The sequence below is a fragment of the Podarcis raffonei genome, chromosome 9, assembly GCF_027172205.1.
Source record: "Podarcis raffonei isolate rPodRaf1 chromosome 9, rPodRaf1.pri, whole genome shotgun sequence".
Taxonomy (NCBI): Eukaryota; Metazoa; Chordata; class Lepidosauria; order Squamata; family Lacertidae; genus Podarcis; species Podarcis raffonei.
The window spans coordinates 79060141-79080651 of record NC_070610.1 but is presented as its reverse complement, the minus strand read 5'-3'; the positions used below and the strand labels follow the sequence as shown (position 1 = coordinate 79080651).

The 20511-nt window shown below is 44.6% G+C and overlaps 1 protein-coding gene across 2 annotated transcripts in view; it reads right to left on the bottom strand.

The window, feature by feature from the left end:
- Window positions 1-4450: 4450 nt before the first annotated feature.
- Window positions 4451-20511, bottom strand: part of ZNF638 (zinc finger protein 638) — a 93414-nt gene continuing 77353 nt past the window's right edge. For both annotated transcript variants that reach the window (XM_053402218.1, XM_053402220.1), the window contains 10 exons: window positions 20351-20476; window positions 19332-19381; window positions 13683-15042; window positions 13054-13107; window positions 10677-11811; window positions 10506-10574; window positions 9373-9645; window positions 7029-7118; window positions 6086-6204; window positions 4451-4761 (listed from right to left, as the gene is read on the bottom strand). In XM_053402218.1, the coding sequence (XP_053258193.1) occupies window positions 4684-4761; window positions 6086-6204; window positions 7029-7118; window positions 9373-9645; window positions 10506-10574; window positions 10677-11811; window positions 13054-13107; window positions 13683-15042; window positions 19332-19381; window positions 20351-20476 (3354 nt within the window). In that variant the 3' untranslated portion in view covers window positions 4451-4683. The remainder of the gene's footprint in view (window positions 4762-6085; window positions 6205-7028; window positions 7119-9372; window positions 9646-10505; window positions 10575-10676; window positions 11812-13053; window positions 13108-13682; window positions 15043-19331; window positions 19382-20350; window positions 20477-20511) is intronic.

Genomic DNA, 20511 nt, shown 5'->3' with positions numbered 1-20511 from the left:
CACTGACTCCCGGCCACAGCTCCTGCAATATGGCAACAACAAAGCACCTTTACTTGGGAATTTACATCAGCAGAGGGATCTTTGAAAACGTTTCACACTAAATAAGGCTCAAGTAAGAAAAAGCAGGAGCTTCTATTTGCTGTGACCTTTTAGTAATAATAATAAATAATAATATACTACTACGACTACTACTAACAAAGGCGGCATTTTTCCATCTCCGCCAAGCTAAGCAGTTGGCTCCTTACCGCTCTCGCCCTGACCTAGCCACTGTGATCCACGCGACGGTCACCTCCAGACTGGATTATTGTAACTCGCTCTACGTGGGGCTGCCCTTGAGACTGGCCCAGAAACTCCAGCGGGTGCAGAATGCTGCAGCGAGACTCCTTACGGGGTCTTCGCTGCGAGATCACATTCACCCGGTGCTATACCAGCTGTACTGGCTCCCGGTGGAGTACAGAATCAGGTTTAAGGTGCTGGTTTTAACCTTTAAAGCCCTATACGGCCTAGGACCCTCGTACCTACAGGACCACCTCTCCTGGTATGTCCCACGGAGGACCTTACGGTCTTCAAACAAAAACATCTTGAAGGTCCCAGGCCACAGAGAAGTTAGGCTGGCCTCAACCAGAGCCAGGGCTTTTTCGGCTGTGGCTCCGATCTGGTGGAACACTCTGTCACAAGAGACTAGGGCCCTGCAGGACTTGACATCTTTCCGCAGGGCCTGCAAGACAGAGCTGTTCCACCAGGCCTTTGGCCAGGGCACAGCCTGACTCCCTCCCTCGGCAATCTTCGCGGAGCTCTGGCCCAATGGTTGCCAGTGGCTTGAATTAATTAAATTTATAATGAATGATTTTAGAGTGATGTTTATACTGTACTTTTGTACTGTTTTATTGTTGTTAGCCGCCCTGAGCCCGGCTTCGGCTGGGGAGGGCGGGATATAAATAAAATTTATTATTAATTATTATTATTATTATTATTATTATTATTAATACCCCACCCATCTGGCTGGGCTTCCCCAGCCGCTCCGGGCGGCTCCCAACTGAATATTAAAAACATAATACAGCATTAAACATTAAAAACTTCCCTGAACAGGGCTGCCTTCAGATGTCAGATAATTGTCTATTTCCTTGACATCTAATGGGAGGGCGTTCCACAGGGCAGGCGCCACTACTGAGAAGGCCCTCTGCCTCATTCCCTGTAACCTTACTTCTCGCTGGGAGGGAACCGCCAGAAGGCCCTTAGAGCTGGACCTGTGTCTGGGCTGAACGATGGGGGTGGAGATGCTCCTTCAGGTATACTGGGACGAAGCTGTTTAGGGCTTCAAAGGTCAGCACCAACACTTTGAAATGTGCTCAGAAACGTACTGGGAGCCAATGTAGGTCTTTCAAGACTGGTGTTATGGGGTCTCGGCGGTCACTCCCAGTCACCAGTCTAGCTGCCGCATTCTGGATTAGTTGCAGTTTCTGGGTCACCTTCAAAGGTAGCCCCACATAGAGCACATTGCAGTAGTCTAAGCAGGAGATAACCAGAGCATGCACCACACTGGCAAGACAGTCTGAAGGCAGGGAGGGTCTCATCCTGTGTACCAGATGGAGCTGGGAGACAGCTGCCCTGGACACAGAATTGACCTGCGCCTCCATGGACAGCTGTGAGTCCAAAATAACTTCCAGGCTACGCACGTTTTAGAGGTATTTTGTGGTGGGACAGATATAGTGGTACCCGATCCCAGCTACGTTAAAATATCTTGGTTTCTTCAATGACCTTTTCTGTCCCTGGGAACATTTAGAGGTAGATTCTCAATGAGGACGAGGAAGTGATCCATCCGGAGAATAAGGCTGCCCCTACACTTTTAATGTCTATGTGCATTAGGGCAGCCTGTTCCCTTACCTCCTGCTTTTCAGTCCACCTCCCCGCCAAAAGTCAGTACAGTGGTACCTCGGGTTAAGTACTTAATTCATTCCGGAGGTCCGTTCTTAACCTAAAACTGTTCTTAATCTGAAGCACCACTTTAGCTAATGGGGCCTCCTGCTGCTGCTGTACCGCTGGAGCACGATTTCTGTTCTCATCCTGAAACAAAGTTCTTAACCCGAGGTACTATTTCTGGGTTAGCGGAGTCTGTAACCTGAAGCGTATGTAACCCGAGGTACCACTGTATTCCACAATGGGTCGCTTCAAGCTCCCATTTTTTTGCATCTCTGCATACTTTCGACATTTCCCATCCCACCCATCTGCCACTCCCCTCGATATATGGGAGTTACTGACTGTTCTTGTTACCAAAACTCAGGTTCTTTTTTTTTAACAGTGGAAACGGAACCTAAAGACGGGATTCAGAAGCTGCTATGCCTGGAAGATTCTGGCAGAACAATTCCAGATTTTATAAAGTCATGAAATGCAGCACCAACTTACATTTTAGAAGGAAGAACAAAGTCAACCCTTTTCAGCTTCTAGACTGGATGTCCCCAAAAGTGGCACTGGGTACTAATAGCAACCAGCCCACATCCCAGGGCGAAAGTTCTTATCACGTGTGATGAACAGCACCAAATGTGGTGTTTGTCCAAGTCTATATCCCAAAAGATTAAAAATCGGTGGCAATTGTGTAGTTTTGTGTGTAAATAATAGTTTGTATTCATCTGTCCAGGGGAAGTCATGCTATGTCTCAAGGTGACTGGACAAAGGTTACCCACTTTTGCTTCTGGCACTGCCTACTGCTGGCAGACGGCCTTCATACCCATTGAAACTGGTCAGAGGGTCCATAACATGTGCAAGCTGCTTAGAAAGAATGAACTGTTGTGAAGTTGGCGGAAGTCCATAATAAATGCGTTTCTTTTTTTTTTTAATGTCTTAGTTTATTGAAGAATGGACGAATGTTGTTTTATGTATGCTCCCTTTTTCCTTTTCTTTCTTTTTCTTTTCAAGATTTAAATGTGCTTACGAGAGGCATATATTTATATCTCTTACTTCTTCCTTCCTTTCTGGAGTTTCTGCTTTTATTCTTTTCTTTTTTGCTCTCTCTACATAACTGTTTGTATTTTCTTCTTCTTTTGTTTAAGTTTGTGCATTTTGATTTATGTGCATGTGCAATACAATCAATAAAAAAACAAAAACATGTGCAAGCTGCCTAAATGTACCTGTTAGAAAAAGAGGAGCACGTGGCCACGTCTGCAAATCAGACAGGATGTTCAGAGAATGGCAAACATCCAGCTAAGGAACCTCAACTTTTGAATATTTGGGGGGGGGGAGCAAATATGTGGCTGGGGAAACCCAGCCAAATGGGCAGGGTATAAATATTATTATTATTATTATTATTATTATTATTATTATTACTACTACTACTATTACTATTACTATTACTACTATTATTACTATTATTTGCTCAGGACAAAGAAACAGCACAATCCTAAGCCAGTCTACTCAGATGTAAGTCCCACTGAGTTCAGTGTATGCTAGATCACTGTGAGAGGCTCTCTGCCTCTGAATACTAGTTGCTGGGAAGTGCAGATGAGCCGAGTGCTGCTGTGTTCAGATCCTGTTTGCTGGTTTCCCACAGACATCAGGGGAATCACCCTGAGAGCAGGGTGCTGAACTCGATGGGCCACCAGCTTGATCCAACAGGCTGTTCTCAACTCGCAACTAAGGGAGTACAGAACTGCAGCACAAACTTATCTTTCGACTACTGGAATTCCGAGCTTTCTGGTGAAACAAAAAAAAATGTATTTTTTTGCGGGGTGTGTGTGATTTTTATTACCAGGATGGTACAAAGACTAAATTAGAATTACACATATAGTGTTCTGGTAAGAAAGTTGCATTCTCTAAATAAAAGCATTTGCAACTTGGCAACACATTATGGGTTTCTCTCGTGCCCTTTCAGAATACTCAGCAATAGTTAAATACAGCAAAACTGAATCAATTTAATGTCTTATTATCTACCACAAAAAATTAAAACCACCTAGGAATTCCTCAAAGTGCTCAGTCTTAATTCAGACATTTGCAAATTAAATTCATTTTCTTCCTGAACATTACCCATGTGCTTTTATAGACTGTACATTTTTCAAAATTAAAGAATGAGAAAGAACTCTTGAGTTAGGGAAATTTCCTTCTGAGATCTGGCTTTCTTTCGGGAGACGCAACACAGCATTTATGCAACTTTGTCTTCCATTCCGACACTGGAAACATGACGCCAAAGAAAACCATGGAGGCGGTGATTCTGTTCTTTGTCATATCCTGTCCCTATACTCAGCAAGCAGCTCCTGTCACCAAAGATGTGCTGGTCTTTAAGGTGATACAAGGCTGTTTTTGTTGCAACAGACTAAAGCTGTTACTCCATTAGCCCTCAGCAACAGTGATTCTCTACATCTTCTGGATTCAGACAGGAGACATCTGTCAGCGACACAAAGTCTGGCTTTTCAACACACCAGAACAGGCAGCGCTGAGCTGATAAAAAACAAACGCCGTGTACATCTGTGCCGGCAGCACAGTAGGAACATTTATTCGAACCCATCCAGCATCACTGCAAACAGCAACCCAAAGCCACCGCACTATTCAGATCAGTCCACCTATACTGAATAAACTATATACAACATGTATACCACATGGAAATCTTCAAAGGAACAAAAGGAAACATGAACACGATACACAGAACTGACTGGACCCTAAGTGAAGTTTGGGGAGGCTCTTCCTGTCTTCGTATCACCTCGAACTCTGCTCCTCGTCTTCCCCGTCACCCTCCTTTTTCTTTTCCTCCGCTGTACTCTTGATCATGAATTTCTGCAGAGAAACACAGAAACAAACTCTTTTGCAGCGACTGAGAACTTCCTCAGGTTTTTGAGGGGGGCGCTTTTATTGTTGAATTTATTGCCGGCGCTTAGGCGACATTCCACTCCCCTGGTTGCTGGCTTTGCGGGTGTTCATTTAGGGCAGGGGCAAAGCCCAGAGGGTGGGGATGGGCAGCCTGCCAAACGCTAGCCTGGCTCCAGAAAGTTCAAAATGATGTCTGCGCTGGCTCTGGACCCATGCGTGTGACTGCACAGAGAAGACTGGCCAGTATGCTAGGCCACTCTAGCCTTGGGAATCTGGGCGTTAGGAGCCTGGGGAGCAAGTGGGCAGGACCGTCAGCTTCTAAAATGTCACAGACCCCCAAATCAGATTTATTATTTATTTAACATACCTATATACCACTTTCTCCCAAAGCAGGGCTCAAAGCTGCTTGCAGCATTAAAAAGTAAACTTGTTGGAAACAAAGAGTTAAAATGCATTTAAAACCGGCATTAAAGTATAGTTTAAAAGGTAAAAGGTAAAGAGACCCCTGACCATTAGGTCCAGTCGTGACCGACTCTGGGGTTGCGGTGCTCATCTCGCTTTACTGGCCAAGGGAGCCGGCGTACAGCTTCTGGGTCATGTGGCCAGCATGACTAAGCTGCTTCTGGTGAACCAGAGCAGCGCACGGAAACGCCATTTACCTTCCCGCCAAAGCGGTACCTATTTATCTACATGCACTTTGACGTGCTTTCGAACTGCTAGGTTGGCAGCAGCTGGGACTGAGCAACGGGAGCTCACCCCGTCGCGGGGATTCGAACCGCTGACCTTCTGATCAGCAAGTCCTAGGCTCTGTGGTTTAGACCACAGCACCACCCGCGTCCCTAAAGTATGGTTGCCCCGAGATTAATGAGCCCCTCATAGTGCACTGCTGCTAGGGTCAGTTGCACTCTTTTATATGCATGTGTGCATATGTACATAGAATCTGGAGATAATGACCACATCTAAGTAAGACTGACCTCCTGGGACAGAAACATGGCATGTTTTTTGCATAAGCCTGGGACAGCTCACTTGGTAGAGCATAACTCTTTCCCCAACTCAGGGCTGTAGGTTCGAGCCTCGCGTTGGGAAAAGATTCCTGCATTGCAGGGGGTTGGACTAGATGACCCTTGTGGTCCCTTCCAACTTCACAATTCCACAATTATCTGATTTACAAAGGCCCCCAGTGCCTTTCTAGTGCCTGAGATGTCACACTCCAGGAGAAATGGACTTCCATTTTTAATAAAAACATTTCATTCACCAGAAGGAAACACAAAAGAAAACAAGCAAGTACTACCTCCATATTTTCCTGGTGGAGCTGAGATTGGCAATGGGTTTTCATAGATGCTTCATCCACACAGAAACAGGAACAGATCTGACAGAAAAAGCCAGCCTTTGGAACAAGGAAATCCAAATCTTAAAAGAGAAAGGACACACATATTAACAAGTGCAATTCCAAGTCATCCTTTTATTTTGCCCAGATAGGGCAAGAGGGAAAATGACACAAACGGCCACAACAACCAGAAGACTCCCTTTACAAATGCAAAAGTTATCTATTTCCTTTTGTGACAATGATTCAGAAAGCATTGAGGCTTAAGACAGTTTTCACAACTACTATACCTATAAACCATAGTTTCAGATGACCTAGCATTGCCATGTAATTATAAGACTTAGCTTATTTACGCTACGTTACCTCTGTATGTGGCTTAAGCGGCTTATTCTGTTTTTTGTATTTACGTTGTTTTGTTAATTATGCTATTTAGGTCTGGTTATTTATGCTACTTGGGCTGTTTAAGCTTTTTAAAATCTATTTATGCTAGTTCTGATGTATTAGAGAGATATAGGGCACTTCAGGACATGGATAGGCTCTGTATCCATGACAGGTATTTAGGAAGCAGTTGGATAAATTGCTAATTTTATCACAGGTAACAAACTGTAAGATTCATGTCACTGTTAATATTGTCATGCAAAACACAGAAAGAAGTCCTCAGGTCACTTCCACAGGATACCACACGTGGATGCAGGACCTCACATCTTATACTAGAGCAAAACCAAGACAAAAAAAAACCTACTTCATTTGCTTAAACAAGAACACCAACTCCCAACTCTGCTACATCCCAAATGTGGGACAGATCAAAAGAGTCACCACAAATTACCGCTGAATTAGTAAATTGTTAAATAGGAAGCAGGTGACAAGAATGTTGAAGTGCTTTTTATTTTAGAACGTAACACGATCTTACCTTTCAACTGGCTTGGAGCCTTGCATTTCTCTGAAGAATCTGTTTTTCTCCGTTTAGACTCTGGTTCCTCACATTCTGAGTCAGTTAAATCTATAAAAGACACATTTTAGTTAGCACACATATTTCCCCCTCTAGGAGATGCAGTATAGTAACTACGCCATGTTCACATATAAAAATAAACTATGGAGAAGCATGAATAAGAAACTGTGCTGGTACACAGAAGGAATACAGCGGCTGCTTTGCCCCCCCCCCCCCCCGCTCCTAGGAGCTAAACCATGATTATGTGCAACCCTAGGCAAACCTAGGTTTGTCTCCCCAGGTTTGCGCAAAACACTAAGCAAAGCTTTCACTTTGTAGGGAAATGCAGCAGCAGGAGAAGAGGAGAGGCAAAACAGCTTTGTTTCTCGCTCCACGCAGCAGCATGCCTACAGAGTCAAGCTAAGCCAGAATCTGGTTTTAATGTTACATGCAAACCAGACCACTGTATCTGTAGTAATAATAATAATAATAATAATAATAATAATAATAATAATAATTTATTATTTATACCTCCACCCATCCGGCTGGGTTTCCCCAGCCACTGTGGGCGGCTCCCAACAGATTAAAAACAGAATAAAACATCAAACATTAAAAGCTTCCCAAAACAGGGCTGCCTTCAGCAATCGAGTCCTCAGTGTCAGGACACCCATATTTGACACTGACTCAGTGGTGGGTGTTACTGAAAAGGCCCTTTCCCCTCACAGCCACCAGCTATGCCACACCAGGTGAGCATGCTCAGAGAAGGGTCTCCAACGATGCCTATGTGGCTTGGCTCGTTAGATTTCTTGTTTGCCTGCTTCACCTGAAACCCTTCATAACCTCAACCTAATCCTAGCTCTAATCTCTCTTTTTTAATTTTCAATCCACTGGGGCTTGCATTTAGCTTCGCTTTCAAGTTGCAGACCACTTTCCACGATGCATGGGGATCAGAGGGCAGTTTCCAACATATTACAAACACACAGGAATCATCTGACGATGGCACCCCCAAACTCTGCCCTCCAGATGTTTTGGGACTACAATTCCCATCATCCCTGACCACTGGTCCTGTTAGCTAGGGATGATGGGAGTTGTAGTCTCAAAACATCTGGAGGGCCGAGTTTGGGGGTGCCTGATCTGAAGTATACAGCAGGGCTGAGGATACAGCATTTCTTTCAGCCTTAACAGCAAGTACTAAAACCAAGTAAGAGGCATTCACTAATTTATTCCAAATGCCTGGGGGAAAATTGTCTTTACTTGCTGGTGGAAACCCATCAGTTACTGCCCTCCATGCTTCCAGAGGAAGAGAGACCTACAGTCGGGGGTGGGGCAGGGAGGAGGATGACAGAGAATGTTCTCTCTTGCATCTGCATGCAGCTGAGCTTGCTGGTGGGATGATGAGATAAGCACCCCTTGCTGACCAAAGGATCAAAGATGGTTGATAAGGTCCCATGCAATGGAGGGCTTCACAAGTTAATACGGAGAACTTATCTGGATCTGGTAGCATATAGCCAGCCTCTGCGGATCCCACATAATAGGGGTTGTGTGAGCATGTACAGAGGCAGTCGTTAGCAACTTTGCAGCAGCTTCTTACATGAGCTCTATTCCTCAAGGACAGGCCAGAACACTACCAGGGCGAGGCTATCCCAATCGAAGCATAGCTGGAGTAATAGGCTCTTGTGGAGTGAGGTCTAGGAAAGCCAAGGAGCATTGCTTTTCCCACCTCCATTGTGCCTCCCTACTCCTGAGCAATAAAACGGGGGGGGGGGGGGTCGTGATAAATTCCTGGCCCTAGGTGCAATGTGAAAGAGCTCAGCAAACACAAGCAGAGAGGCACTGGCGGGTTACTTTTACCAATATCTCTTAAAGACAGCTGGTTTTGAACTGGGAGCTTTACCACCTGCTCACTGCATCTGAAGCAATCATTTGCTCTCCACTTGCAAATACAGATACTCAAAATTGGCTTGCACTGACTGCAATACCATTACGACAAATAACAGCAATGATGAGGATAATGATGTTGCAGTGCTTACAATTTTATAAGGCAAGTCAGTATTATCGTTCCCATACTGGGAGGATGAAGGTGAAGGGTGTGGCTTACCAAAGGCCCCTTAGTGAGTTCAAGGTAGATTAAAAAATGCGAGCCATGGCCTTCCTGAGTCATAGCTCCGTCTCTTAGCCACACAGATGCACCATGCCTGAGGTGCTGAACGGTTTGGAGAGACTACCAGATAGAAACAACTGCAAGCATCTGTTGGGCTGTTCTGTCAGCTTTCACCTAACTCAAACCAAGAACATAAAAACTACAAAACTGGTTTCTGGCTCCTACCTTTTTCAGGCTTCTCAGAAGGTTGTGAAGATGTCACCTCACTGCAGCTCTCCTCCTTCAATTCTGCACCGGGAACCTGGTCTTGAGGTTTAGATTTTGTGTCCAGTTCTGCTGTGGCCGTGGCCTGACTGTCCGCCATAGAAACACTCACGTCTGAGGAAGGCATCTGCACGTTTTCTCCTGCTTTCTCCTCACTGGCAGCGGACACAGAGCTTTCTTCAACTTCCGTATCAGCTTCTCTACCAACAGCACCCTCTCCAAGACTATCCGGCTCTAGTTCAGCATAAATGTCAGACAGCTCAGTTACTCTTCCTCAGATCTTGAGGAACTAACAACAGTTTGAGTTGCATTATCGGTAAGGAATAATAATCATTGCCAAACATAAGCAGTTTAAGAGCTTCATCTTTTTAATTCATGCAAAACTGTGATCTTCAAAATGCAGACTTCCCTTCTTTTCGTTTTGACAAACATTTCTCAAAATTCTGCATCCAGACAACCAAACCCATTCAGAGAATCGTACAAGAGAGTCATGCAAAGTACACTTCCAGACAAAAGACTTGTGGGCCCGCAGGCTAGAGGTCCCCCACCCCGGCACTAACATGTCTAAAACCTTTGTCACACTATAAGTGTACAAGGCAACTTCAGGGACTATAAATGGGACATAGAGACTAAGGCATGCAGGGCCCAAGCTGCAAGGAATTTCATGGGTCCTGCCTGGAACTCCAAATTTGCCTAGTGTGGACCTCTTGGTAATATGTTTCTAATAGGCCATCTCTCTCAGGAGAGCCTATGTTCAGTGGCACCTAGAGACTCTTAAAATAGTTTGCATGAGCGCAGATTAGTGGAAAGAGAAACAAGAGAGTTCCTTTCTTGCAACACGCCTAACTGCGAGGTACATCACGCAGGAACTCGTCTTTCCATGAGCCTCCAGTGTGGCAAGAGTGTCGGACTCTGAGCTAGAGGAGGGTTCAAATCCCCATGAGGCTCTCTAGGGGAGCTTGGGCCAGTCAAGTCTCTCAGACTGAAGCTACCTCGCAGGATCAAAATGGGGAGAGAAGCAACTTGCCTGCCCTCTTGAGCTCCTGGAAGGAAAAGCAGGAGAGACATGCAAGACTCAAGTAAATAAATCTCACCAGGTGGTTGCTGGTCCTCCCTCATACTGCTCTCGCTATCTGGCATTTCTGCCTGGTTCAATATTGGTTCTGCAAGTAGAAGGTTGCATATATAATTCTGACACTTTTGCTCAGGTGGCTTTCACCTCTTCCATGGGGTTGAGCCCTGTTAAGACATAACTCCGTTCCTACCTGCCACTGGCTGCTCACACCCTGTGTCAGCTTCAGGCGTCCGGCTTGTTTCTTCATCTCTCCCTTCATCCTTTTCTGTGTCTATTAAGGCAGCCGGCTTGTCAACTGTGGCGGCCACAGAAATGCAGGTCTCCTCTTGAGGCTCCTCTGCCTGAGCCTCAGTTCCTTCAAGTTGTTCCTTCGAGGCCTGCTCTCTCTTCTCGGCCAGACATTCCCCTGGAGTTCCAACTTCTTCTGGCTTGGCCACATCCTCTTCTGGTTCAGCTACTGCCATGACAACCTCTTCTCCCGATATACTTTCAGCAACTGACTCTTTCACTTCTGCGGGGGGAGGACAGTCACTTTTCCCCTCTTCCTCATCCTCGCTTCCAACCTCGTCTACAGTAACGAAGTTAAGATCTTCTTTCAAGCGATTGAAGTCCGCCAGGAAGTCTTCGTCATCTTCCGCCACTTCATCCAAAGTCACCAGATGCTGATCATCGATGTCCTCGTGGATCTCGTCCACGGTAACTAGAGTGCTGGGATCTTCTGGGATCTGAGAAGAAAGGAAATCTCCAGGATCCTCTCCAGGATCCTCAAAAACCTGCTTCTCACCCTCCCTGGATTTTATGGCCTCGCCAACCTTGAAATTTGACAGCTCACTCAGCGGCATCTCTTCCACTTCTCCAATTTCATCCACGGTGACTAAGGGCTCTGCTTTAAGGTCCGACTCATTATCCCCTAAAGCAAACGCATCCTTAGGGTCTTCTTGCTCTGATATCTCATCTAAAGTAACAAGTGACTGTGGATCTTTGATCACTTCATCAATCAACTCCTCTTCGTCGTTCACTTCATCCACCGTGACCAAAGTCTGGGAATCTGGCACGGCTTCCAGAAGCTCAGCCTGCAACATTCCACCTTCATCTTCTCCAATCTCATCCAGAGTAACAAAGGAAAGCTCATTCTCATCAACGTGAGCAGAGCTCTTGCCCTTCCTTTTCTTGGAACTCGGCTCGGAAGGAAGGCTTTTCTTGGTGTGATCCTTCCTTTTGCCTCGTATGGGGTTTCTCCTGGGCTGAGTGGGAGAGTCCGCTTCCTCTAGAACTTCATCCATGGTCACAAACTCATCCAAGTTAAATGGAGAAAGCTCTTCTTCCTACAAAAGAAAAACAAAGCTCAGCTTTAGCGAGCAAGAGAAATCAGCAGAGGTATGGTGACAATGAAGCCCAGTAACGGCAGTTCTAAACCAAAGAGGTGAACATAGAAACAGAAATTTACTATGGCCACACAAATACAGGATTTGTGTCTTTAACTACTGTTTATAGAAGCTGCTATCTGGAGGGGCTTTGCCCTAACATGGGGGTGTAAGTAAAGGCTTTTGAGCTTAGCATGACTAAAGAACACAGACCAGGTATTTTGCGGTTTATATATTGCAATTTTATGCTGTGAACTGCCCTGAGATCTATGAATGAAGGGGCGCATACAAATTTAATAAACAACCAAACCAAACCAAACCCTAGATCAAGGCAAAGGCCCCTCCAGTCCAGAATCCTGTTCCCACAGCAGCCAACCAGGCACCATGGGGAAGCTCACAAGCAGGGCATGTGTGCAACAGCTACACCCTCCCTGCAACTGGTATTGAGAGGCATCCTGCCTGATGAGAGAGGTGGAACATAGCTGCCTTGAGCAACCGTAGATGAGCGTCTTGTCCTCTGTGAATGTGTCTCATCTGTTTGGATGGTCCTCCAAGCTGGTGACTGCCATTACATATTGTGGAAGGGAATTCTATAATTTAAATGCAGCAACTTTTTACCCTTTACCCACCAAAGTTCCTAAGAACCCAAACTCTGAAGAAGAAATGTGGTAACCTTTTTATCAAAAAAGGAAAAGAAAAAACTGGGATATGATTGTTACTGCTATGAAGCAATTGCTGTGTTTGTAGAAAAAACTCAGAATCTCCCCCATCTCACACTTTCCCTCTCTCATCTCTCGAATCACACCAACACCATAGGCTGGTTTTCTCCCCCTGCTCCGCTGCAGGAAACACAACCCAAGTAATCCAAATCCAAAATTTAAGTGGAACCGTGTTCAGTTCCATCAGTTGTTCAAACAAAAGGTCAGAATAGGTCAGAAAAATGACCCTCACCTTGTTTCCTATAATAATAATATTACAGTGCCCATCTTCCTTAAGGAAATCTAGAGTCTTAAGTTCTGAGCCATAGCAGCTTTCTCCGGTTGTGGTATTATATGACCATGAGCATTATAATAATTTTTTAGTCGACAGGAAAGTGGTAAGAAAAAATATCCCTTCAAAAACTCACTGCAGAGACCTTATTTCAGGTGCTTCTTGAAATGATTGTAATTCTAATGCTGTCACTCGCTTTGTTTCTTTCCTTACCTCTTTTGGTTTTGTGCAGCTTTTAGAACTTCTAGTAGTTCTCCCAGCAGATACCTGAAGAAAATGCAGAAAGGGGAACAAGAATCAAAACAACAGAATTGCAAGCTCACCGATACACGACTTCCCCCTTTAAACTTGGATGAAATTCATTACACGCTAAGAAAGTTAAGACCGTGCCAATCATTTTTAAGATCCGGGTATTGAGCGCACCAACCACCTCGTAAGTGGTCTCTTCTCAGCAGCCAGTATGTGCAAAACCGTCAGGATTCGACACAGAAAGCCTCACCTCACGACAGAGGAGACAGCGACAGCAAGGGAAAGAATGAACAATACTTGCCGCCCATTCAGAACTGCACCGTGAAGAGCTGGTGCTCAACTCTCAGGTTTACCCAGAAGAAGTTCCCGTCCACCGAGTGCTTCCGAGTGAGCCGCTTTCGAGCTGTGTGTGCCATGAATCTATAGAGACGGCAGGATCCCCGCCTGCCTGTTTACCCCGCTTAATGCAACTGCTTAGAGGAAGGGGAAGGGAACTGGGCCCAGGCTACCACTGCACTGGTTCAGGATCTGGAAGAAGCGTCAACGTTAGTTACCAGCCAGTCACAAGGAGCCAGCACTTTAGCCCTTCTCACCTTATTGCTGCCGCTGTCTCGCTTCACACTGGATGATCTACTCTCCCGCTCCGGGGTCTGCTTTGAGCTACCCTTAGTTTCCACTGGGGAGTCCTTGTCTGGCAGCGATGAACTCTTCCCAATGCCTAACTTAACAACAAAAGAACGTACGTTGGGCTTAGACTTGCCGCCATCTGTCACATTTGACCTGCCGCTCGGAGGCCTTTGCTGACTCGCTTCTTTTGACACCACTTTCTTTTCAGTGACGGCGCGGCTCCTGGTTGCTGGCTTCGCGGGAGTCTTCTGCTCCTCTTTCCTCAGAGTCGAAGCTTTCGTCTTGGATACATTTGGGACAGACATCGGAGCCTTTAGCATACTTTCGCTAACAGAAGTAGTCTCTGCACTGGATGCTGATTCTGATGCAAGACTGACGGATTCAGCCACTTGTCCCAGTCCTTTACTGGGCTGTGCCTTGGGTAGAATTTGTTCAGGACTCTTGTCGTCTGTATTCTTTTCAGGTTTCTCCTCCTTGGTTGCTCCACCATTTGATACCAGCCTTTCAGGTTGCTTCTCTAAAGTTGTCTCCGTCTTGACTACATGTAATTCAGATTTCTCCTCTGTGACTTCCACAGCTTCCAGCAGCGCTGCCTCAGATTCCACCACTATATTAGCTTCAGCTGCGGAACAGGGGATTTCAGATTCCTTGTCTATCACCCCCCCAATCACCTGATATGTAGGTGTTTCTGATATATTGAGTAATGCTTCAGTACTATCTGCCTCTTGGGTAATTGGCTTGTTATCTGACTGTACGTTGCCACTTGACACTTCCTCCACGGCAACTTCTGCAGAGTCCACTGGAAATGTCTCAGAGGTGGCAGCAACTGTGTCTTCTCCTTCCACGGTCGTGACAGAGTCTACTCCTATGCTCTCCGCTTCAGTCGTGCTGGCTAAGTCTTCCGGTGATTTACCAAGAGGAGTGGCTAATTCTTCACTTTTGTTTTCTCCAGAAGCCGCAGGTGCATTTTCCAGAAATTCATCATTAGAGGTGTCTGTAATTTTTTCTTCCTTCTCCAAACTGGATGGCAAAGTAAGAAGAACTCCTTCGGATTTTACTTCAGATGATCCTAAATCAACTGGCGTAGTAGGTGTGGTTGTTGCTCCAGTTCCAGAATCCTCTTCTGACCCTTCTGTCTTTGATGGTTCTGATGCCACTTCACATACCACTTTCTCAACGGGTCTTGAGTCTTCTTCAGTCTTCTCTTCTGGAATCCTAGGCTTCTGATCAGAACTTGGTTCTTCCTTGGCCTCAGGAGGCTTTGGTGAAGGAACAGCAGCTGGGTGCACCACTCCTGATCCTTCGGGAAATGTGTTCAAGTCAGGGCTAAATATATTTAAAAAGACAGAAGAAATCAAGCTATGTTGAGAACTCCACAGTAATCAATAACCCCTCGACGCCAACGGTTGGGATTTCCTGATGCAACAGAGCTTAGCATTAGGAAATCTAGCCTAACAACCAAACTGGTTTTCACAATGAGCCAAATTCTAGTTTACCTCTCTCTTAAGTTGCTTCAGCATGGCAGGCATCTTAGCATTTCTCTCATGGTACTAGTCAGTATGCATGTGTGCTCTGTGTACCTTGGAGCTGACAGGTCAGGGTTAAGTTTAGGTAGGGAGAAAGACAGACAGAACACAGGGACGCATAGCTCTGGTTGTGGATATAAACCAATTTAAAGTTAGAATAGGAAACCCTCCTGATCTTTTATCCACCTTCCTGCAGTTCCACTCCAGAAATATGGGTGCTAAATGGGGTGTTACCTAGAGAACTGAAATGAGTCAGACAAGAGTGGAAATGTCCACACATACACACTCACTGAGCCTTTAGTCCATTTTCAGCTTTCTGATAGATTCCAAAATAATCAAATTCAAGGCGACAATGTACAGTATTCCAGAGAACTTCCACTTACAAGTACACAATTATTAGGAATGTAAAAACTGTCCTGCTGCAATCAGATCAAGGCTCTATTTAGTCCGTCAAGCTTCCAGCAACAGCCAAACTGGTGCGTCCTGAAAGCCCATTCTAGTGTGTCTCTAGAATAATCTCCACCTGGAGGTGAATGATTTCAAAGCTGGGGTAATGGCAATTCTGCTTTGATGACCTAGGAAAGGATGCTAAGATATCACATATTACAACTGAAAGATGATCATACACCAAACTGGGTGCTCTACATGTTATGTGAAGTGAGTCAGGTGGCCTCAGAAAGAGGGCAAAATAAAAGCTCCATAACAACCTCCCCCCCCCCCACAAAGCACAACTGGCAGGGTGAAGTGTGCTGTATTCTGCAGAACCAAATGAAAAGGGGAGGCATGTAAACTGTGCAGGCAATTGATGGGAGAAGAGCTGCCACTATCACAATTGATTAAAGGAGGGGAAAGTGTCTTGCCCAAGCAGGAGCAATTCCAAAAGGAAACATCAAACCTCAAAAAATAGGACTACAAAGCAGTAAAATATATGCAAATATAATGTTCTCATTGATACAACCACTTTGAGGTTTTACACCAATCAATCAGTATATAAATTTTGCTGAGTAACAGAAATAAAAATTTGAGATCACTAAATCTGAGAAGATCTCAGGAACCTACCTGGACCCTGAGATCATCTTCTGAGGCCCTTCTTCTTCTTATGCCTCCCTCTCGAGAGGTCCGGAGGGTGGCAACAAGAGAACAGGGCCATTTCTGCAGTGGCTTCCCGTTTGTGGAATGTTCTCCCCAGGGAGGTTTGGCTGGCACCTTCATTATACACCTTTAGGTGCCAGGAGAAAACGTTCCTCTTCAACCATGCCTTGGGCTGACTGATTGTGTTGTGGAAGGCTGGATTATTGGGTTGTCTTTGTTGTATTATTATTATTATTATTATTATTATTATTATTAATTTTCTCCCTTTCTCATATTTTGATTTTATGCTGCTAATCGCCTGAGATTCTACGGGTATAAGGTGGTAAACAAATTGAATTAATAATAATAATAATAATAATAATAATAAATGGTCAAGCACAAAAGGCATGGATTTTGTGACTTGCAAAGGGGATGCTGATGCGTATTAGAGTAAATGAAACTAGGAGAGTAAGGAGTGCAAGGCACACTATAATGAAGCACAGCAAACAGGATCCAGAACCGAACCAAGCAAAAACAGTATGGTTCCTCCAGCTTTTGGCAAATATAGATGGGACCTTCCAGCTGGGATTGGTGATGTGATGCAGCTCAACTTCATGGCACTAGTGAATTTACAGAACTCCAGGAGGAAACAAAAAAGTTCCTGGATAATGCACATCTGTATGGTTTGGATAGACAGCTGCATGAATTCAGAGGTAAACTGCAAAGAACATGTTTCTAAATTGTGAAGATATCCAACCGAGATTGGCTTAACACATATATCCCCTTCTCTTTGGGCTTTCAACAACACAGCTTGCACATGTGACTCTTTTCAGGTGAATCTAAACAGGAAAATTCCCATAGAGAGGTTGGTTATGCTACTCAACCAAGAGAGAGCCTTTCTTGACGAAGAGAAGCTACTCACACAATGATTCAGTCCTTAAAAATGTGTTTTTTAGGTGCAGGAAGTGAACTTTAGCCATTCATTTGGGAGATTAAGAGTTCCAGGACCTTCTGTCAGACAAGAAAAGCACAGACAAAAAAAAAACAGCAGAATTCACAGCCAAGAATAAAATCCTGCCAAAGAGATGGAGCTTTCAGGAATGATAGAGGTGTGGCGTCAAGATTCTGTCAACAGGGTGCAATAATTTAAACAAGTCAAGGAAGCACCACACAACCCCACTTGCTGTTGCAGTCTCGCACCCTTGAGGAAGCTAACGGAAAGGAGAACCCATAAAAAGCACGCCACACGTGAGTGAGGCAAAAGAGCCACACAGTTGTTCTTCACCCGAAGCTCAGTTCATCTTCAGCCACCTCCATCTGGTTCTGGGGAAAAACTGTTTGCTGGAAACATACCATCTTGGGAGAAGGTATCAAAGTACATACAGAAGAAGCAGGTCCATCAACTCATCCAGAAGATGAAGTGATAGCCATTGTGAAGAAGTGACACACAGTTTATTAATCAAGATTTCATCTATTACGTCTGATCAACCATAAAAACATATGGTGTCCATTTGTTCCCCAATAGAGTAAGGTCAGGGGAGCAAGTAAAAAGAAAAATCTGCCTTCTTTCTGTACTCCACGATTTAAAATATTTTCTTCTTGCCATATTCCATCATGAGCGCAAATGATTCAGTGAAGAACAAGCTTTATGCCTACTAGCCATGCAGCTGGTTTCCTTGTAACAGAGAACAGGGTGTGTGGTTTGTTTGTTTTTGTTTTGTTTTGTTGCACAAAAAGCCAGCAGATGAAGCTGACTCAGGTATGACCCATGCAAAGTCACTCTGTTACATGGGCTTCCTCAACAGCAGTTAGGTTAAATGCTTCCTTCAGATGCAGTATCTCAGGACCCAACGTTTACACTCAAGTAAGGAGACAATGAGTTACCAAATGAGCCTGGTGTTCTACATGTACCAAGTGTACGTATACAGTATTAGAAATGTGTGTTATACTTCCATTGCAGGTGCATATCATCAACAACTAAGCAGGCTGCACGTGTGTAGATGAGAGCTTTGGGGGAAAACACAGTTTTATTAGACGTGAAATAGGGTACATATCAGCATTATGATGTAACAAACACCCCGGGTGTTAATTTTCAAATGTACTTGCTAGCCAGAGTACAATTATTTTAACTACATCTGTAGGCTATAAAGTTGTGTATGCATCTCCCTTTTAAGAAGAATCTAGGAAGATAATTTGAGGTGCAGAAGTCATTTTGAAAACAAAAATGTTCCTTTTTCCACCTACAGAAAAAAACCCGTTACTTTAACCTATTCTCTTTGATGCAAATTAATTATAAATACAGTCATTAAAATTCTGTGTATCTCATCCATAATTTTATATTGTGTGAACACTTGACAGGATGCACTATGCATTTAGCACATGGTTCTTGGGATACTTTAAACTGCTAATGGTCTTTTCTATTACACTTAAATAGCGTGACATGATAGACCAGCTTCAGGGTCAACTGTAGACTCCTTGAAAAAATGAATTGCACAGCAAAATATCTTTATATACTTGGAAAGAGCTTGAAAGCACTGATTCAAAAACACCGGCTTGTCACACAGAATTGCATGCACTGCTGCAGCTGGTTAATTCCAATGTTATTTTTCTGTAGTCATCTGAATTGCAAATACTGTGTATGGTTCAGTCCACACCCCACTAAAGTCAATGGTAAAGTTCCATGGATATTAATGGAAATGAACTGTACGCACACATTCCAGGCACACTTGCTGACTTCAGCAGCTACGACTGCACGACAAGTCCAAAACTTGACAGAGGGGTGAGAGGGATACACAGAGAACAAGTTGTTTCACATAAAAAGTGACAACCCTAAATAAATCAGAATACTGGGCTTACCACGGAAAGGTGAGGTGGATAATCAGTCTACTTTATTCAATCACAAATCTTAAAAGCCACACATACATGCATACTCTCTCTCTCTCTCTCTCTCTCTCTCTCTCTCTCACACACACACACACACACACACACCCCGTTCATTTAAATATTTAAAAAACAAACCTTTCATTGCCTGGTTCTTGTTTCTTCTCCTCCTTTCTTGTGACTTCAGCCTGTTGAAAAACCATGTCCAGTTCTGAGCTCTTGAAACAATTAACAAGAAACCATGCAAAATACTTCGGCCCACAGATACACAATAGAATTTTCAGAGTAATGAAAAAGAGTCTCTATGATTGGCTCTTTTCTGCAGTTGTCCAAAAGTAAATACTTTTGTGTGCGATAACAGAAAAAGAAATGAGAGTGAGAAATGGGAAACAGAGCAACTCATATGTAATGACTCTGTTCTTTTAATCACACGATTTCTACTTCCCAGGAATCAACCTTAACTATAAGCTTTGCCCATTACACCTGACTCCATGCTAATGCCCAATTTTAAGCCCTGTCAAGGAATCAGACTGGACAGTATACCTAGTTGGCAACTTGATCTGTCTACAAAAGCAACAGGGGAAGAGGGAGTGTTGGAGTGTAACTGAGCATCAGCTGATTGTCAGTTCTTGCAAAGTGCAGGGCTTTGCGGGGGACACCCATTGTTGGTGCCTTCCTTCGCAAGGCAGTGCTTACAAAGAGTCAAGAGCTGCCAATCAGCTGACTGGCAGAGCCAGCAAACTCCAAATCTGTCCCATCCTCGTCTTTACCTGCTCCACACACCATATCATAAATGACATTATATGGGTAGGGCAGGTGGGTCTGGCTTGGCCAAAACTGCCTGGGCCACCACATAGGGCTGCCTCAAGCTTCCCCACAACTGTTACATAGCTTAGCCACTGGGTGGCACTAGACTTAGTTGTGGGTGGGCAGAGTCAGGGCTTTCCTGCACCTGCTGTGTCCTTGCTAGAGACAAGCGAGCTCTTGTCCAGTTTCCCGACCACTGCGTAGCTTTCAAACCTTCCATGCCAGCGGGCAAGAACAGCCCAGCGGCATCCACAGCAAACATCCACATCCAGGCTGAGTCTTCAGTACCCACCACGGACGCAAACAAGCTGGAAAACTGAGACGCGTTTAAAGAAAGGAAGCTCACTTACTGGCGACGGTTCAATCTGTGGTGAGCGTGAGAATGTCAACCGTGATTCTCCAAGGTTGTGTGGATACCTTTTCAGGAAGCGGCACATGGATGCAGCCGACTCGGCACTATCCAACTGGAGAATGGCCTTAGAAGTTAAGATATGCATAACGTTAACATTAA